General features: G+C 44.7%; 1 protein-coding gene across 1 annotated transcript; it reads left to right on the top strand.

Annotated features, from left to right (window-relative positions):
- Positions 1–3,815: 3,815 nt before the first annotated feature.
- Positions 3,816–15,833, top strand: gpat4 (glycerol-3-phosphate acyltransferase 4). Its single transcript, XM_072658338.1, has 13 exons — positions 3,816–3,969; positions 6,147–6,619; positions 9,160–9,229; positions 9,570–9,867; positions 11,323–11,397; positions 11,957–12,046; positions 12,289–12,382; positions 12,714–12,829; positions 13,252–13,307; positions 13,389–13,474; positions 13,705–13,833; positions 13,930–14,009; positions 15,106–15,833. The coding sequence occupies exons 2-13, from the start codon at positions 6,452–6,454 to the stop codon at positions 15,212–15,214; spliced, it is 1,371 nt and encodes a 456-aa protein (XP_072514439.1). The 5' UTR covers positions 3,816–3,969; positions 6,147–6,451; the 3' UTR covers positions 15,215–15,833.
- Positions 15,834–20,471: the final 4,638 nt, after the last annotated feature.

Genomic DNA, 20,471 nt, shown 5'->3' with positions numbered 1-20,471 from the left:
TCAGTTTGTTAATTCCCTGACAAATGAAGGCAAATGGATTTTTGGAATTTATTTATTTGTTATTTATTGAGCAAATATCTTTACATTTTTACAAGCAGATTTTGAGATATTTGGATCAATTAAATTCACTTTGTATGTTGTATCATATTATTACACAGAAAGTGTGTTTTGAGCAATATAATATAATACAGTATAATATCATATAATAGTTGAGTTTAAAAAAGTAAGTGAAAATTGAAAATGTAATTTGAAAAGTTTTGATTACAATTTTTAATATTTGGATTTGAGCAGCTGGGCCTGCAGTATGAACAGAACCACAGAAACCTGCTAACTTTGAAATCATGACACTGTACAGTATAAACCTGGGAAATGCTGGAGAAATAACCCTTTATTTATTTATTTATTTATTTATTTATTTATTTACGGTACTGAACTTTAATATGTTTGCACTTATGCACTTCTGTGTGACTATCATTATTCTAAATGGTGTTGGGACTTTTATTCTGTATCTATGCCATGATAAGGATAAGACTGTGTGTGCTGTCCTGGTTTGGTGGTCTCCTGCATGAGCTCCTCTACCATAGAGTCTGTACCCTGCATCCTCCTCAGAGTGGCGGCTCTGGAGTCTTCTGTTCTGTAGCACATTAATAAGCACCTCTAAGTGACTCATACTCACATATCTGTTTCCTCAGTGTGTGTGTGTGTGTTTGTGTGTTTTGGTGTGTGTGTGTGTGTGTGTGTGTGTGTTGGGGGGGGGGGGGTCCTGTCTTAACCCTCTTCAGGTTTGTAACTCGTGTGATTCTATGCATGCCAAATCAATCAGTTTGTAGCAGAGTTTAACTTTCATTAAAGAGTTTTGTGTTACTGAAGCTTTTATTCTGTCTCGTTATTCTAACAGCTCAAAGGGTTCTAGATAGTGCTGGAAAAGGGTTTTGCCTCAATCACAGAGAAACGTGTCATTGAACCTGAAGATGTTCTCAGTCATAAAGAAGAACCGTATGGTTCTTTGCGTCGTCAACATTCATATATAGAACCAAGACCTCTGCTACAGAACACTTGAAGAACCATTTCAGTGGCCTTACAGATTTATTATCATTATATTTCTATATCAATATATATTATTGTCATATTCTTTTACATTCTCTTATTTTATTAGTAAAAAACAATACTAATAATAAGAATAAGAAATTATTATTATTATTATTATTATTATTATTATTATTATTATTATTATTATGTGTAGTAGTAGCAGTAATATAATTAGCAGTAATATTTGAGTTTCCACTGATTATTTTAACTTTAGAGCTGGAGCGCCTGCAGCTGGTCACAGGCGGTATTGCAGTGAATTGGTATTTCAGAAAATACTAAAATGAGACCCTCAGTGGTTCATTGGAAGAATAAGCAAGTGCGGGTGTTTCTAATAAAGTGTCCAGTGAGTGTCTGTACAGAAGAGCAGATGTAAGTGTGTGATGTGTGAATGCTGTAGTGTCTTCACTCAGTGAAGCGGTTTAAACTACAGTCTGCCCCCCCCCCCACACACACACACAGACCCCTCACACAGACCCCCCCACACACACACACACACACACAGACCCCTCACACAGACCCCCCCCCCACACACACACACACACAGACCCCTCACACAGACCCCCCCACACACACACACAGACCCCTCACACAGACCCCCCCCACACACACACACACACAGACCCCTCACACAGACCCCCCCTCACAGACACAGACCCCTCACACAGACCCCCCCACACACACACACAGACCCCTCACACAGACCCCCCCCCACACACACACAGACCCCTCACACAGACCCCCCCACACACACACAGACCCCTCACACAGACCCCTCCCCCACACACACACAGACCCCTCACACAGACCCCCCCCACACACACACAGACCCCTCACACAGACCCCCCCCTCACACACACAGACCCCTCACACAGACCCCCCCACACACACACACACCCCTCACACAGACCCCCCCCACACACACACAAACCCCTCACACAGACCCCCCCCCTCACAGACACAGATCCAGCCTGAACAGCAGCAGCTGAGCAGCAGGCCTCTCTCCCTGAGCTTCTTCTGCTGACATTATTACACTACCAGCACAGAGCACAGCTTTACCCCCTACTTATTTATGTAGAGAAGACCAAGGAAATGGTTGTTGACTTCAGGAAATCAAGACCGGACCACTCTCCGCTTAACATCAATGGCTCCTCTGTGGAGATCGTTAAGAGCACCAAGTTCCTTGGTGTCCACCTAGCGGAGAACCTCACCTGGTCCCTGAACACCAGCTCTACAGCCAAGAAAGCCCAACAGCGTCTCTACTTCCTCCGGAAGCTGAGAAAGGCCCGTCTCCCTCCACCCATCCTTACCCTCTTCTATAGAGGGACCATAGAGAGCATCCTGAGCAGCTGCATCACTGCCTGGTTTGGGACCTGCACAGCCTCTGACCGCAAGTCCCTCCAACGCATTGTGAGGACAGCTGAGAAGATCATCGGAGTCTCTCTCCCCTCCGTCATGGACATTTACACCACCCGCTGCATCCGCAAAGCAACCAGCATTGTGGATGACTCCACCCACCCTTCACACAGACTGTTCTCCCTCCTGCCATCAGGAAGAAGGTACCGCAGCATCCGGTCCAACACGACCAGACTCTGCAACAGCTTCTTCCCCCAAGCCATCAGACTCCTCAACACAACTCAACTCCTGAACTGATATCTTACACTCTCCCTCTCTCTCTCTCTCTCTCTCTCTCTCTCTCTCTCTCTCCCTCTCTCTCTCTTTCCAACCATTTATCCCAGATAACATGGGAAGCATTTGCACTGATAACTTTACTACCTCACTGGACTCTATTTATCGCACATTGCACAACTTGCACACTACAGTCATTATTTATTATCCTCTGTCTGTACTGTGTTGTGTTGTCTGTCCGCACTTGTTTGTTTGTGTTGCACTTGTGTTTTGTATGCACTGTCTATGTTGCTCCATGGTCCTGGAGGAACGTTGTTTCGTTTCACTGTGTGCTCTGTATGTAGCTGAAATGACAATAAACCCACTTGACTTGACTTGACTTGACTACACCCAACATTACACTGTATTCACCTTCTGACTGCGCTGTCAATTCATGCTGCACAATCATCTCCAGCTTCTCCAGTACAGATATCAAATTATGCATTTATCTACAACAAACCAGTTTATATTACTGAAAGCATATTAACAGTGTATACAGAGTATGGAGTTATTATTATTATTATTATTATTATTATTATGTTGGTATTTTTAAAATGGATGTACAAATCACAAGCTGAACTTGTAAATGTAACATTTAAATGCACTTAACACAATTTTAATAAAAATGGCCTTTTAATCCCTCACAAAACTCTTAATTTGTAGTTGTTACAGCAGCAAATTAACAGTAAATAAATATAAAAAACGAAAAATATAAAATGCAAGATAAACATTCATTATTAAAACTAGAATAAAACAATGAACTTATGTTGAGCGTGTCGTTGTAGATTTAACTACAATTAAATGATATATTTGAACTATATTTTACTACTTTAACCACAAGTTTAGCTCATTTTCAGAAGCCGGACTTTTGAAGTGAGGGACTTTTATTTTGAAACGCTTCCCGGTTGCTCGCGGACGGGAAATAGAGCCCCTTTGTGCACAGAAGTGAAATCAGGGGGACTTTTATCAGCTTCGCACTGATTCAGGGTCGGTTTTCCCTGCCTGTGTCCAGATCCGTGGCGTTACAGTGGACTGCTGAACTGACCCCAGGTCAGGAGCGTCGCTCACTCTGAGAGCCGGGCGAGAGGCGCGAGCTTCCGCAGCGGCTCGAGGTTTAGCTCCGCTCGCGAACTGAACGCCGGCGGAACTGAGCGCGAGATACACTCAGCAGACGAGCCGATCATAGGCGATAAGTGATCGATCAGCTCTTCATCGGTGAGTGGAAAACATCTGCAGATCCATAGAGAATTGATCAGGGATCTGCTTTGTTAGGTGCGGTAGCTTTAGCCGTTAGCATCTCTGCGTTCGGGGCTGTGTGTGTGTGTGTGTGTGTGTGTGTGTTCTGATCCAGTTAAATATCAGAACCCAGTTCAGTTCGCTTAAGCAGTGCTTATAATATATAATAATGTGTCTGTGTGTGTGTGTGTGTGTGTGTGTGTGTGTGTGTGTGTGTGTGTGTGTGCTGGTCGTTCAGCTGAACCGTCAGTGATTCAGTGATTCAGTGATTCAGTTCAGATGAAACAGCGCTTTATTAAAACACTGTAATCAGCACATCTCTCTTTAAAACATTCAGTAATTACACACACACACACACACACACACACACACTTACGAGGTTACTGCACATATTTAGCTCAGGCTCAGAACAGTGGATATTTGGGGGCTGGTGGTTCACCTCTTTCCTTTTGGACTTTCTGTTCCACCTTAAGCGGCGCTCTGCAGAAACTGGCCTGGAACAGAAAGTCCTAAAATAACCCTAAACTTTACTGAAATGTAACCTCATTACGCCTTAATATGAGATTCATACTATTAATAAACAATAACATTAAGTATTTAATATATATTTAGTGTATAATATTATATATATAAAATATCAGGAAGAAGGTACCGCAGCATCCGGTCCAACATGACCAGACTCTGCAACAGCTTCTTCCCCCAAGCCATCAGACTCCTCAACTCCAGAGACTGAACTGACTCCTCCATACTCACACACACACACACTCACACACATACACAAACACACATACACAAACACACACACACACACACACACACACAAACATACACACACACACTAACACAAACATACACACACACACTAACACACAAACATACACACACACACTCACACACACACATACACAAACACACACACTAACACACACAAACATACACTCACACACACATACACAAACACACACACTCACACACACACACATACACAAACACACACACACACACCACACTGCAGAATTATTTATTATTCTGTCTGTACTGTGTTGTTGTGATGTGTTGTATTTGTGTTGTGTTGTGATGTTGTGATGTGTTGTATTTGTGATGTGTTGTATTTGTGTTGTGTTGTGATGTGTTGTGTTGTGTTGTGATGTGTTGTATTTGTGTTGTGTTGTGATGTGATGTGTTGTGTTGTGATGTGTTGTGTTGTGTTGTGTTGTGATGTGATGTGTTGTGTTGTGATGTGTTGTATTTGTGATGTGTTGTATTTGTGTTGTGTTGTGATGTGTTGTGTTGTGTTGTGATGTGTTGTGTTGTGATGTGTTGTATTTGTGTTGTGTTGTGATGTGATGTGTTGTGTTGTGTTGTGTTGTGATATGATGTGATGTGTTGTGTTGTGTTGTGTTGTCTGTCTGCACTTGTGTTGTGTATGCACTGTGTCTGTGTTGCACCATGGTCCTGGAGGAACGTTGTTTGGTTTCACTGTGTTCTCTGTATGGAGCTGAAATGACAATAAAACCCACTTGACTTGACACACACACATACACACACACACACACACACACACACACACACACATATATATATATATATATAATTGAGTGCACAAATAAGAACTGCACCTAATAAACACTGGATCAGTTAAGAAACAGTTTTGGCACATTTAAAATATCAAAAACTGAAGTGTGAATGATTTATCTTCAAGCGAGCGACCTTATACCCACCAGAGATACCACCAGAGATAGCCCCCTGGAGGCAGTCACAGAGATAGCCCCCTGGAGGCAGTCACAGAGATAGCCCCCTGGAGGCAGTCACATAGTGACACTAGCAACCACCAGAGATACCACAGCAACCAGTTGAGAATTGCTCAAGCCGCACTATCAACCTGCTCTTGGACTCCTGGAGTTGTACAGCAGCCTAGGAACCCCACCTGAGGCCGAACCCCACCTGAGGCCGAACCCCACCTGAGCCCAAACCCCACCTGAGCCCGAACCCCACCTATCCGAGCCCAAACCCCACCTATCCGAGCCCAAACCCCACCTATCCGAGCCCCGCTATCAGTCTGCTTTTTCTCTGTAGGAAATGTGATTTTCTGTGTTGCTGTTATTTCTGACGTAGTTTCAGATGGCATTGCTGATGTTCTCCTTTTCTCTCTTCAGAAACGTGGTGGGTGGTTGAAGTGCTGCACCTTTAGAGGGATGAAGATAAACCAGAGCTGTTCTCCTGGAGTGCTGCAGAACAGACCTGTGTGCCCAGAGTCCCTGAAAGTGATCATAAATGTCTCCTGAAGCTGCAGGGCGTGTAGTCTTTACCTCCCACAGTTCCTGATAAAGGCCTGTTTGTCCAGATGTGCTCATGAAGGCCTTGTTCCAGCGCAGGCTTCAAAAGCTGAGGCTCTGAAAAGCAGAAGGACGGACGGATATTTCTCAGTGAGACGCCATTTGGTGAGATCTCTGCCGGCGCGATGGAATCGTACCTGTTCCCGTTTGATAACCTGCTGTGCATGCTCCTGGGCATCTCCTTCACCGTCTGGTTCACGCTCCTGCTGGTCTTCATCATCGTCCCGGCCGTGTTCGGAGTGTCCTTTGGGATACGCAGGCTCTACATGAACACCCTGCTGAAGATATTTGAGGTGAGTCTGCGTCCGATCCCTCTGCGTCTATATTATATGATCCACATGCTCATTCTGACAGACTGTAATACACTACAGGAAGCGTAGGGGGCGCTTTATAATGCTCTATAATGATCATATGATCCACACGCTCATTCTGACAGACTGTAATACACTACAGGAAGCGTAGGGGGTGCTCTATAATGCTCTATAATGATCATATGATCCACACGCTCATTCTGACAGACTGTAGTACACTACAGGAAGCGTAGGGGGCGCTCTATAATGCTCTATAATGATCATATGAACCACACGCTCATTCTGACAGACTGTAGTACACTACAGGAAGCGTAGGGGGCGCTCTATAATGCTCTATAATGATCATATGATCCACACGCTCATTCTGACAGACTGTAGTACACTACAGGAAGCGTAGGGGGCGCTCTATAATGCTCTATAATGATCATATGATCCACACGCTCATTCTGACAGACTGTAATACACTACAGGAAGCGTAGGGGGCGCTCTATAATGCTCTATAATGTTCATATGATCCACACGCTCATTCTGACAGACTGTAATACACTACAGGAAGCGTAGGGGGCGCTCTATAATGCTCTATAATGTTCATATGATTCACACGCTCATTCTGACAGACTGTAATACACTACAGGAAGCGTAGGGGGCGCTCTATAATGCTCTATAATGTTCATATGATCCACACGCTCATTCTGACAGACTGTAATACACTACAGGAAGCGTAGGGGGCGCTCTATAATGCTCTATAATGATCATATGATCCACACGCTCATTCTGACAGACTGTAATACACTACAGGAAGCGTAGGGGGCGCTCTATAATGCTCTATAATGATCATATGATCCACACGCTCATTCTGACAGACTGTAATACACTACAGGAAGCGTAGGGGGCGCTCTATAATGCTCTATAATGATCATATGATCCACACGCTCATTCTGACAGACTGTAATACACTACAGGAAGCGTAGGGGGCGCTCTATAATGCTCTATAATGATCATATGATCCACACGCTCATTCTGACAGACTGTACTACACTACAGGAAGCGTAGGGGGCGCTCTATAATGATCATATGATCCACACGCTCATTCTGACAGACTGTAATACACTACAGGAAGCGTAGGGGGCGCTCTATAATGCTCTATAATGTTCATATGATCCACACGCTTATTCTGACAGACTGTAGTACACTACAGGAAGCGTAGGGGGCGCTCTATAATGCTCTATAATGATCATATGATCCACACGCTCATTCTGACAGACTGTAATACACTACAGGAAGCGTAGGGGGCGCTCTATAATGCTCTATAATGTTCATATTATCCACACGCTCATTCTGACAGACTGTAATACACTACAGGAAGCGTAGGGGGCGCTCTATAATGCTCTATAATGTTCATATGATCCACACACTCATTCTGACAGACTGTAATACACTACAGGAAGCGTAGGGGGCGCTCTATAATGCTCTATAATGATCATATGATCCACACGCTCATTCTGACAGACTGTAATACACTACAGGAAGCGTAGGGGGCGCTCTATAATGCTCTATAATGATCATATGATCCACACGCTCATTCTGACAGACTGTAATACACTACAGGAAGCGTAGGGGGCGCTCTATAATGATCATATGATCCACACCCTCATTCTGACAGACTGTACTACACTACAGGAAGCGTAGGGGGCGCTCTATAATGATCATATGATCCACACGCTCATTCTGACAGACTGTAATACACTACAGGAAGCGTAGGGGGCGCTCTATAATGCTCTATAATGTTCATATGATTCACACGCTCATTCTGACAGACTGTAATACACTACAGGAAGCGTAGGGGGCGCTCTATAATGCTCTATAATGTTCATATGATCCACACGCTCATTCTGACAGACTGTAATACACTACAGGAAGCGTAGGGGGCGCTCTATAATGCTCTATAATGTTCATATGATTCACACGCTCATTCTGACAGACTGTAATACACTACAGGAAGCGTAGGGGGCGCTCTATAATGCTCTATAATGTTCATATGATCCACACGCTCATTCTGACAGACTGTAATACACTACAGGAAGCGTAGGGGGCGCTCTATAATGCTCTATAATGATCATATGATCCACACGCTCATTCTGACAGACTGTAATACACTACAGGAAGCGTAGGGGGCGCTCTATAATGCTCTATAATGATCATATGATCCACACGCTCATTCTGACAGACTGTAATACACTACAGGAAGCGTAGGGGGCGCTCTATAATGCTCTATAATGTTCATATGATTCACACGCTCATTCTGACAGACTGTACTACACTACAGGAAGCGTAGGGGGCGCTCTATAATGCTCTATAATGATCATATGATCCACACGCTCATTCTGACAGACTAAAACGTACCTGTGCTGATCGAGTGATGTCACCTTAACCCCTATTTCTGTTTAAGTGTTCAGTTTAGTGCTGTGTGTGTTTGTGTGTGTGTGTGTGTGTTAATGAGTTGCTGTTGTTGTTGTTTACAGTGGGCTACACTGAGGATGGAGAGAGGAGCTAAAGAGAAAAACCAGCATCTCTACAAACCCTACAGCAACGGTGAGAATCAGACGGTGAATCAGACAGAAGCCCACTGTTCTTGTTGGACTGGGGTTTTTACTGTAGCTCACTGTTGGGTCTGCTTCCAGTAGGAAACTCTGCTCACAGTAGAAGAGAATTTTCTTTATTAGCTTTTAGTTTCTCACATTTATTTAAAATGAAATCTGCTGTTATTGTAAGTAAATTCTGGACAAACTGGAGAAATCTGAGCTGACGAGGGCAGAACTGCTCTGGGCATGGCAGCGGAGTGGTTTGGCAGTGGCAGGGTCTGAGGAAAATGAACTAAAGCCTGATCTGTGTGTCAGTATACTCTTCCTCATGGTCTTCTTCACTCCACCAGGCATCATAGCAAAGGAGCCGGCATCTCTGGAGCAGGAGTTCCAGGAGATGAGACGAAGTGGCAGCGGTAGTGGGCTGGGCGGGGCTGAGTTTGAGATGTCTGACATTTTCCACTTCTGCCGGCGCGGCGTGGAGAGCATCGTGGACGACGAGGTGACGAAGCGCTTCTCTGCGGAGGAGCTGGAGTCCTGGAATCTGCTGACCCGCAGCAACTACAACTTCCACCACATTAGCACCCGGCTTACCGTGCTGTGGGGGGTGGGAGTCCTCATCCGCTATGGCATCCTGCTGCCACTAAGGTACGGTGCAGGGCGTCCTGCTGTCACTCAAGTGGGGTAAGAAGAGGGGGCCTCTTACTAACTTTCAGATACAGTTGGAAAGGGGCGTCCTGATGCCACTTAGATACTTTGGAGTATGGAAAGGCCATCCTGCCGACACAGTGGGGTGAGAAGGAGGGCACCTTGCTGCCACTCAGCCGCAGGAGGGCATCCTGCTGACAGTAGAGTGGACAGTAGAAGGGGAATCCTGCTGCCGCTCAGATACAGTGGGATGAGGCTGGGGATTGGGGCATCCTGCTGCCACCCAGGATCAGTGGGGTTAGGGGATGGGGGATATGCTGCTGTTGCTGGAGCATAGTGGAGTGAGCTGGACGATATCTTGCTGCCACTTGATAAAGTGAGGAGAGGAGAGAGTCTTCCCACTGCCCCTCAAGTATGAAATGGGGAGGTGGGGAGGCATCCTGCTGCCACTCAGGTATTGTGACATTTATGACTGGGGCATCTGGCTGCCCCTAGAGCACAGTGGTAATTCCTGCTGCCACTCCTTTACAGTGGTGTAAGGTGGGAGGCACCTTGCTGCCACTCCAGTACTACAGGGATTGTGTATCCTGTCGGTCAGATCTGGTTTAGTGAAAAGTGAAAGTGTGTAAGTGGAAGTACGGGTCCCTCAGGGTGTGTTTTAGGATCAGTCACTTGATGTGATGAAACTTTCATACCTGGAAAGATCGATTTGCAGTAGATGCGATTAAAGGCCGGCTTCTGATTGGCTGCCTCTAAAATGAAGCAGTGTGTGTTGTGGTGAGAGGGTTTATGAATAATTCACAGCCAGTGTTTGTCTAATGTTTCTCCACTCCAGACACACACACACACACACACACACACACACATACACACACACCAGCTGCGGTTTCTCTTATCTGATGTTGCTGTGGGTGTGTTTTTTCCATGGGAGCGACGACACACTCCGTGCCCTTTCAGAAGAAAAGTGGTGTCAGGAGGAGTTTAGTGAGGAGAGGGTGTTTGTGTATTTATTGAACAGGTTCAGTACAAGAGTCAACCACACAGCTGCATGTCGGCGTCCCCGATTAATTAAAGCTCATTGGATGATTTTCTTCTAAAATTGATTTGGAAGGTTTGAAACATGTTTTACTCGCTTGTGGCAGCATTAAAACTACGTAAGGCAAAATATCACACTTAATAGAAAATACACATTAATTGGGGATACATGGAAGGTTTAGTCTCAATTTCTACACTTTTAGAAAGGTTTGTACATCACAGTCTGCAGATCAGTGCACATCAGTATAATGGGATATCAGCATCCCCGTGTCTGTGAACTGCTGAGTTTAATTGTGTGAATACACAAAGCAATACATTATTTATTTATATATATGTGTGTACATATATGTATACATGTGTGTATGTGTGTGTATATATGTATGATTAAGTATATTTGTACTTGTGGTTTGTGTTCTGCAGAGTCACTCTGGCGTTTACTGGTGTCGGACTGCTTGTGTTTCTCACGTCCATTATTGGCTTGTTACCTAATGGAGGGTGAGTATAGCACATACACCACTGTGGGAGTTATTCATTCTGACAGACTGTAATACACTACAGGAAGTGTAGGGGGCGCTCTATAATGCTCTATAATGATCATATGATCCACACACTCATTCTGACAGACTGTAATACACTACAGGAAGCGTAGGGGGCGCTCTATAATGCTCTATAATGATCATATGATCCACACACTCATTCTGACAGACTGTAATACACTACAGGAAGTGTAGGGGGCGCTCTATAATGCTCCATAATGTTCATATGATCCACACCCTCATTCTGACAGACTGTAATACACTACAGGAAGCGTAGGGGGCGCTCTATAATGCTCTATAATGTTCATATGATCCACACGCTCATTCCGACAGACTGTAATACACTACAGGAAGCGTAGGGGGCGCTCTATAATGCTCTATAATGTTCATATGATCCACACGCTCATTCTGACAGACTGTAATACACTACAGGAAGTGTAGGGGGCGCTCTATAATGTGTTTTACTGTTGTGCTGCTGTAAACTGAATGGATGTGTCTGTGCTGTGTGTTTCTGATAGGATGAAGTGTTTCCTGAGTGAGAAAGCCCATCTGATGTGCTACCGGATCTGTGTTCGTGCTCTAACTGCCATCATCACCTACCACGACAGGTACAGACCCCTAACGCTGCTCTTCACACCAGCTGGGGTCTTACAGACAAGAGCAGGTTTAACAAGACTGAAGATCAGTCTGGACTCTGCAGTGGTTTGGTGTTTGTTGGGATGTGTTACAGTAGCTGTACAGGATTATCTGGTATTCTGGTTCTGCCAGGCCCAAAAATAATGAATATGGGTTCTGTTTGGGAGCATGTTTCTGATTTTTTGTGAGTTTGACTTTTCCATTTTCTCAACAGTGAAAACAAACCCAAAAACGGAGGAATCTGTGTGGCCAATCACACGTCCCCCATTGATGTCATCATCTTAGCCAGTGATGGATGCTATGCAATGGTAGGTGTAACACAGTCAAACCACAGAACCTCACCCCAGACCCAGTTCATCCACCACGTCACCGCCTCACCCGCTGCAGTGCTCTGTTCCCCGGGAACAGTTTGCTGATGATTAAACTGGTTTGGGGTTCAGTGTGAAGGCAAGCTGAATTGAGAATCCCAGTGAAACAGACCTGGCAGGTTCTCTGCAGGAGAGCCAGGACAGTTCCTGGGATATCAGCGGGAGGCTCACGTGTAAACAGAAGCCGATACATTAGCACACACACGTCTGTCTAAGTGAATATAATGGATTTAGTATGTTAATAATAATGGTGTGTGTGGGTGTGTGTTAGGTTGGGCAGGTTCACGGTGGTCTGATGGGGGTCATTCAGAGAGCCATGGTGAAAGCCTGTCCACACATCTGGTTTGAGCGCTCAGAAGTCAAAGACAGACACCTGGTGGCCAAACGGTAACGCTTCCACTCTCATTTCTGCTGCTGCAGGAGTTTAAGCTCATGAAGCTGCTTTGACTAACTTTATTCAGCCATAATCTGCTGTGTTTTACTTATCTGTAAAATTAAAGTTTATAGTCTGACAGACTGTAATACACTACAGGAAGCGTAGGGGGCGCTCTATAACGCTCTATAATGTTCATATGATCCACACGCTCATTCTGACAGACTGTAATACACTACAGGGAGTAGTGTATAGTGAGTAATGCTGTACACCTTGGAAGTCAAAGACTGACACCTAGTGGTCAGATGGAAACACTGCTCCTCTCAGGTCTGCTGCTGCTGCAGGAGTTTAGGCTGATGAAGCTTATTTGAATAATGTTGTTATGGCTGTTTTTTTTCTGGTTGATTTGTAATCACTGCTCCTGATTTCCTTTCAGACTTAACGATCACGTTGCAGACAAAACCAAACTGCCCATCCTGATTTTCCCGGAGGGTAAGGGTCAGCAGGGACACGTCAGAGTAATGAGCTTCTGCTGCTGGAGCATTCACACACTAACAGCTGTGCTTCTTTCAGGCACCTGCATCAACAACACGTCTGTGATGATGTTTAAGAAGGGCAGCTTTGAGATCAGCTGCACCGTGTATCCAGTGGCCATAAAGGTAGTCCACCCTTCCTCCTCCTCCTCCTCCTCTCTGTAACGGCAGGTGTACACAACGCCACTTATGAATCCCTGTAGATTTCTCTGATGGAGATTCGCTTATGGCTGTGAAGATCGTTGGGATTAAAATTGGGTTAAATATAATTTACTGAACTAAACGTGTCTGTGTGTGTCTGTGTGTGTCTGTGTGTGTCTGTGTGTGTCTGTGTGTGTCTGTGTGTGTGTGCGCAGTATGACCCACGGTTTGGAGATGCGTTCTGGAACAGCAGTAAATTCGGCATGGTGAACTACCTCCTGCACATGATGAGCAGCTGGGCTATCGTCTGCAGCGTGTGGTACCTCCCTCCCATGAGCCGAGAGGTAAGGACCACCTTCACAACCTCACAGAGAAACACAGGCACACTGTTTAGATCTAGCTATATATATATAATGTATATTGACTGTGTGTGTGTTCAGGAGGGTGAGGATGCTGTGCAGTTTGCAAACCGAGTGAAGGCTGCCATCGCCAGGAAAGGAGGCTTAGCTGACCTGTTATGGTAAGAGCTCGATTTCACACACATGCAGAATCCAGAATTCAGCACACGTCTCAAAAACTGCACAGAATGAGCCTCTCAGATCCTCTCAGATCCTCTCAGAGCCTCTCAGATCCTCTCAGATCCTCTTTTTCTATAAAGATTCCAATCTTTCTGATAAAGGTTTGAAAGGTTTGGACAGTGGAGAAAGTGTTTTCTGTGTATCGTCACTGTCCTGCTGTTCCTCACTTTCTCCGTAGTGAGAATCAGGATTTCAGGATGAACGGACCAATAAAAACGCTCCAACATCACCAAATAAAGTCTTTGACATTGACGTCCATTGAAAGTTCAGAAGGTTTTATTAAAATATTTTAATTCAGGAGAAAAAGGGTCTCCTGGCTTCTCCAGGTCTACTCTGCTACTGCCTATAGCCATGTCCTGGTTCCTCAGGTTCTAGATATGAGGTTACATGCACGTTAATTCACTTTGTCATCCTTCAACACAGTCTCCAATCTGACCGTTCTCTTTCAAGTCTCTCAGTCTGGAATCAGTAGATTGGATCCGCCTCCGTCTGGTGTTTGAAGTCTCTACGGTCTGTGTGTTTGTGTCTAATCTGTTTACTGGTGTGAGTATCATGCATGCAAGACAAATTCCTCGTACGTGAAACGCACCCAGCGGCTGAAGTGGTTCTGATTGGGCCACACAGCTCTAAAAATATCTGATCTGATTCACATTAAGGCAGAAGATCTGTTTTGTGCCGCACTCTTAAAAATAAAGCTGGTCCACACCAGGTTCTACTAAAGGCACCATAGAAGAACCACTTTTGGTTCCCTAAAGATCCGTGCTTCACACTCGCTCGTCTCTTTACATAATTGGTTCTTCATGACCCTATTGGCTCCATGCTGCCTAATGCCAGGTGTGGACTAAAGGGGTATAAAGCCCCCCAGCATTGAGGAGCAGTGGAGGAGCTGTGCTCTCTGGAATGATGGTGGAGGAGCTCCATCCAGTACTTTTGGAATGAAATGGGGATGATGAGGTGGGGTGTTGATCATCAGGCTCAAAGAATTTCCAGCTGCTCTCTTCCTCAGCCTCGTTTCTGTGGTGTGTTCTGTGTTCACAGGGATGGTGGGTTGAAGCGGGAGAAGGTGAAGGAGGTGTTTAAGGAGGAGCAGCAGAAGCTCTACAGCAAAGTGTTGGTGGGGGGTGGAGAGGACCGGAGCCGCTCCTGAGGAACAGAGAGGAGACCCCTGCTGGTCCGGAACGATGACTGCACTGGCCACACTGAGCCTGGAGTGCAGGAGCTTACAGCGCTGCAGCAGGACCTAGACTGGAGCCCTGAGGAACGCCACGGGGAGACTCAAACTGAACTGAAGTAAAGGGAACCGATGGGGAGGAGGTTGCTGCCCGCGGTCAGGTTCTCCGCTCACCACTCCTTATGCTCTCTCCTGGAGATGTTTCTTTGCACACTTTTGCACGATAGTAACGAAACAAACGAGCAAAACCGTGGCATTGGATTCTTTTTGACGTCCTCTGGGACTGGCCGAGTGAGCGCGTGACGCTGTGTTACATTGGATGAACTTTGTTTTTGATTAGATTTTTTATTTATTTATTTTGGTGAAGTCTGTTACAGTAGTTCCGTGTCTGTGTTTTGAGTCCGTTGCTGTTATTGCATGTTCTTCCTGCAGGTGGAAACACAGAACAGTGAGGTTAGTAGTAATGAAGGTGAGGAAGATGAAGCTCGTCCTCCGAGCGTGTAGCTGCCGTAGCTCAGAAGCTGTCCGTGTCGGCGCCTGTAGTGTGCTGAGGTGTTTTGTTTTTTAAATAAAACACGAATGAAGTCCTTTTTAATTCAGTCTCTGGACTTAACTTGGACATCTCTGACCCCAGATTCAGTCGATCAGCTGAGTCATGTTCTGTATCTGACACGTGAGCTTCTTTAGTTCACACCAGGAGATGCTAGGCTGACGTTGCTAACATACACTGGGCTTAGACGGTCACCAATCTCATCTCTGTAGACACGCCCCCAAAACCGTCTATCTCTCAGAGCTCCTCCAGATCTTCATCAGCTGGTAGATGGATGAGGTTTAGGAGACGGTGGGTGTTACTTTAGTCTTTAAGCACAAACAGAACCAGAACCACTGAGCTGAGGAACCGGAACCACCTTCACCTCAGTACAGTGTGTGGTATCACTCCGCCCACTGCGCTCCAGTCTGCACAGCGGGACGTGAGGAGGAGGAGGAGGAGGAGGATGTAGCTCCGGTTCTAGATTCAGTGTGTGAATAGGGTCTATCAGTGCTGGTTTACTGAATTGTTTGGGGGGGGTGTTTACAGAGGTTACAGTGATTGTTAGCAGTGTTAGCCTAGCATCTCCTATCAAAACAATGATGTCCTTTTGAATTGATCATTGTCATTTTTTTTCTGACTGCTCCTAAACTATACGTCCACCAATCAGCCAGAACATAATCACCGTCTGCAGGTCTGACCGGGCGAGGCCTGGACTCCACAAAAGTGTCCTGTGGTATCTGGCACCAAGACTAACGCTAGCAGCCCATCCTTTCACTTCTGGAAGTTGTGAGGTGGGACCTCAATGAGCATCAGTGTTTGTCACTTCACCTGTTAGTGGTACTAATGTTATGGCTGATTGGGGTGTGTCGCTGAAAGGGAAATGGATAAGCTCTATTGCCTCGTCTCAGGAGTCCTTCCTTCTCGTTCACATTAATTTAATCATGTCTAAGATCAGGAGCCTCGTCAGACCCGGTTCACTGCGACACGCTGTGGGACACGCTGTGGGACAGGTGACCCATAAAATGTTGATGAGCCCCACTAAAATCACAGCAGTAAAAAGTCTGTGGAACTACAGGACACACCACACACATTCACTACAGGCACTACATTTCCCATAATGCCCCAGCATCTCACCAAAACGCTTTGTCAGAGCCAGTGTATTTGGGGTTTTCTGAGTGGAGGAATGGGCTCGCTAGTGCTGTCTCTCAGCTGTGTGCTGTGATTATAGACACTTTACAACCGTAAAACCCCCTGACCTCAGATCAGACTAGCTCCAGGCAGAGAGGAGCTGATGACCCAAGCCTGCAGAGTGAGAGAGGGGTCATCTCTGCAGTAAATCAGCAAAGCCCTGATTTTACAGCCTGGATGACCTGATGAAGCAAAGACGGAATCACACCTTCACTTATTCTGCTAACCAAATGTTTCATGTGTGTGTGGGACAGTAATATTACTCATATAATATATAATACTGTGAGCGCTTCAGTATGAGCTGTCTACAAACACCCCTGGTCAGGAGAAAGTGTGAGAAAAGAGTGAGAAATACACAGGAACATTTTAAACTTGTGTTAGATAGAAATGTTAGTCTTGGTCTTACTTCAGGAGGGTGAGATTAACTCATCCCACTAATAGTGAAGTGGTGTCCACTGTCCGGGTCAGTGTTTACACTGGGGGCTTTATTTTGTTTACTAATAAAAGGGGCAGGGGTGGGTCAGCAGTCAGAGCTCCGGGCTGTTGATGACAGGGTCGTCGGTTCGATACCCGGACTGGGTAGAATGTGGAGGACACGTGGCTGTACAGAGTGCGGTGACCTGCACCTTTACCTTTAATAGAGAAATTAAACATAAACTTAAAAAACAAACTAAATAAATTCATATTCAATAATCTGAGAGTTCTGACTCTACAGCAGCTCTACAGGAGCAGGGAAGAGCCTGAACTCTGAGCCTGTTGGTTCTTCTTGACCTTCAGATTATCCAGAACTGGAGCTCCAGGAATCCTGTATGACAGCGATGATTAATAGGAAACAGAGCAGTGATCAGGTGTGACGTCACACACGCTTTCTGTTAATCAGCAGGAAGTGTTGGGTGGGTGTGTGTGTGTGTGTGTGTGTGTGTGTGTGTGTGTGTGTGTGTGTGAGTGTGTGTGACTGACTGTGTCAGGGCCTCCTTATCTCTGGGCTGCAGAAGAGCTGAACTAATGCAGGGTAGGAGCAGGGCTATGTGTGTGTTACTGATGCAGCCAGTGCAGCAGTTCAGCTCAACCTCCATCACAGTACTGGTTCATCCTCCAGCTGTGTTCCAGTGTGACCAGTGATCAGGGTCTCCACAGCAGGACGGGTTTAAGAGCAGCAGGGTGGAGCTTCAGTCTTCTGGCCGTTTAAGGAGACGTACAGGTGAGATGAGCTGTCTGTCCCAGAACCCTGAGACTACCTGCAGGACAGGAGAGTGACACAAAAATACATGCCTTACTTTAAACTGGCCACTTTATTAGAAACATCCAAGTTGTGCTTCTGCTCAGTGACACCCCCCCCCCCCCTCCCCCAACTGCCTGGATGACTCTACTCTCTTGGGGTTTCCAAACTTTTGCATGGCATGTATTAAGTGAGGGGTGTCTCTAGGGCGAGGTTCTTTGGTCGGGGAGGAGAAGACAGGAGCAGTGTGGGACAGCACAGTGAGCAGGAGATGATGTGAAGGACCAGGCCTGGCTTCAGCGTTTCACTTCTCCTCCCTCACTGACTTAATAACCCCAACTAACGGCCTGACCACCGTCCTGAACACCGCCCTGAACTGCAGCCTGAACACTGCAGCCTGAACACCGCCCTCTCTAATGGTAGTGATGATTCTTCAGTTCTCACAGGTAGATCTTCTTCCTGTGAAACAGATGGATTACTGGATGAAAAGGTGGATGGATGGAGGGATGGGTTGAGGGGTGGTTGGATGGATGGAGGGATGGAGGGATGGGTTGAGGGGTGGATAGATGGACCGGTGGGTGAATGGATGTTCTCCATGGTCTGTTTCTCACTCAATCACAGCGCTGAATAACAGGGATAAGGCTGGATTTAAACAGTAATGTATTTGAACAGTAATGTATTTGGACAGTACTGGATTTGAACAGTAATGTATTTGGACAGTACTGGATTTGAACAGTAATGTATTTGACAGTACTGGATTTGAACAGTATTGTATTTGGACAGTACTGGATTTGAACAGTAATGTATTTGGACAGTACTGGATTTGAACAGTAATGTATTTGACAGTACTGGATTTGAACAGTAATGTATTTGAACAGTATTGGATTTGAACAGTACTGGATTTGAACAGTAATGTATTTGGACAGTACTGGATTTGAACAGTAATGTATTTGACAGTACTGGATTTAAACAGTAATGTATTTGGACAGTATTGGATTTGAACAGTAATGTATTTGGACAGTACTGGATTTAAACAGTAATGTATTTGAATAGTAATGTATTTGGACAGTACTGGATTTAAACAGTAATGTATTTGACAGTACTGGATTTAAACAGTAATGTATTTGAATAGTAATGTATTTGGACAGTACTGGATTTGAACAGTAATGTATTTGACAGTACTGGATTTAAACAGTAATGTATTTGGACAGTACTGGATTTGAACAGTAATGTATTTGGACAGTACTGGATTTGAATAGTACTGGATTTAAACAGTAATGTAGTTGGACAGTACTGGATTTGAACAGTATTGTATTTGGACAGTACTGGATTTAAACAGTAATGTATTTGGACAGTACTGGATTTGAACAGTATTGTATTTGGACAGTACTGGATTTGAACAGTAATGTATTTGGACAGTACTGGATTTAAACAGTAATGTATTTGGACAGTACTGGATTTGAACAGTAATGTATTTGAATAGTAATGTATTTGGACAGTACTGGATTTAAACAGTAATGTAGTTGGACAGTACTGGATTTGAACAGTAATGTATTTGGACAGTACTGGATTTGAACAGTAATGTATTTGGACAGTACTGGATTTAAACAGTAATGTATTTGAATAGTAATGTATTTGGACAGTACTGGATTTAAACAGTAATGTATTTGGACAGTACTGGATTTGAACAGTAATGTATTTGGATAGTACTGGATTTGAACAGTAATGTATTTGGACAGTACTGGATTTAAACAGTAATGTATTTGGACAGTACTGGATTTGAACAGTATTGTATTTGGACAGTACTGGATTTGAACAGTAATGTATTTGGACAGTACTGGATTTGAACAGTAATGTATTTGGACAGTACTGGATTTGAACAGTATTGTATTTGGATAGTACTGGATTTGAACAGTATTGTATTTGGACAGTACTGGATTTGAACAGTAATGTATTTGGACAGTACTGGATTTAAACAGTAATGTATTTGGACAGTACTGGATTTGAACAGTATTGTATTTGGATAGTACTGGATTTGAACAGTATTGTATTTGGACAGTACTGGATTTGAACAGTAATGTATTTGAATAGTAATGTATTTGGACAGTACTGGATTTAAACAGTAATGTATTTGGACAGTACTGGATTTAAACAGTAATGTAGTTGGACAGTACTGGATTTAAACAGTAATGTATTTGGACAGTACTGGATTTGAACAGTAATGTATTTGGACAGTACTGGATTTAAACAGTATTGTATTTGAATAGTAATGTATTTGGACAGTACTGGATTTA

The sequence above is a fragment of the Salminus brasiliensis genome, chromosome 16, assembly GCF_030463535.1.
Source record: "Salminus brasiliensis chromosome 16, fSalBra1.hap2, whole genome shotgun sequence".
Classification (NCBI taxonomy): domain Eukaryota; kingdom Metazoa; phylum Chordata; class Actinopteri; order Characiformes; family Bryconidae; genus Salminus; species Salminus brasiliensis.
The sequence above is the reverse complement of the archived record's forward strand: the minus strand, read 5'-3'. Positions and strand labels throughout refer to the sequence as shown.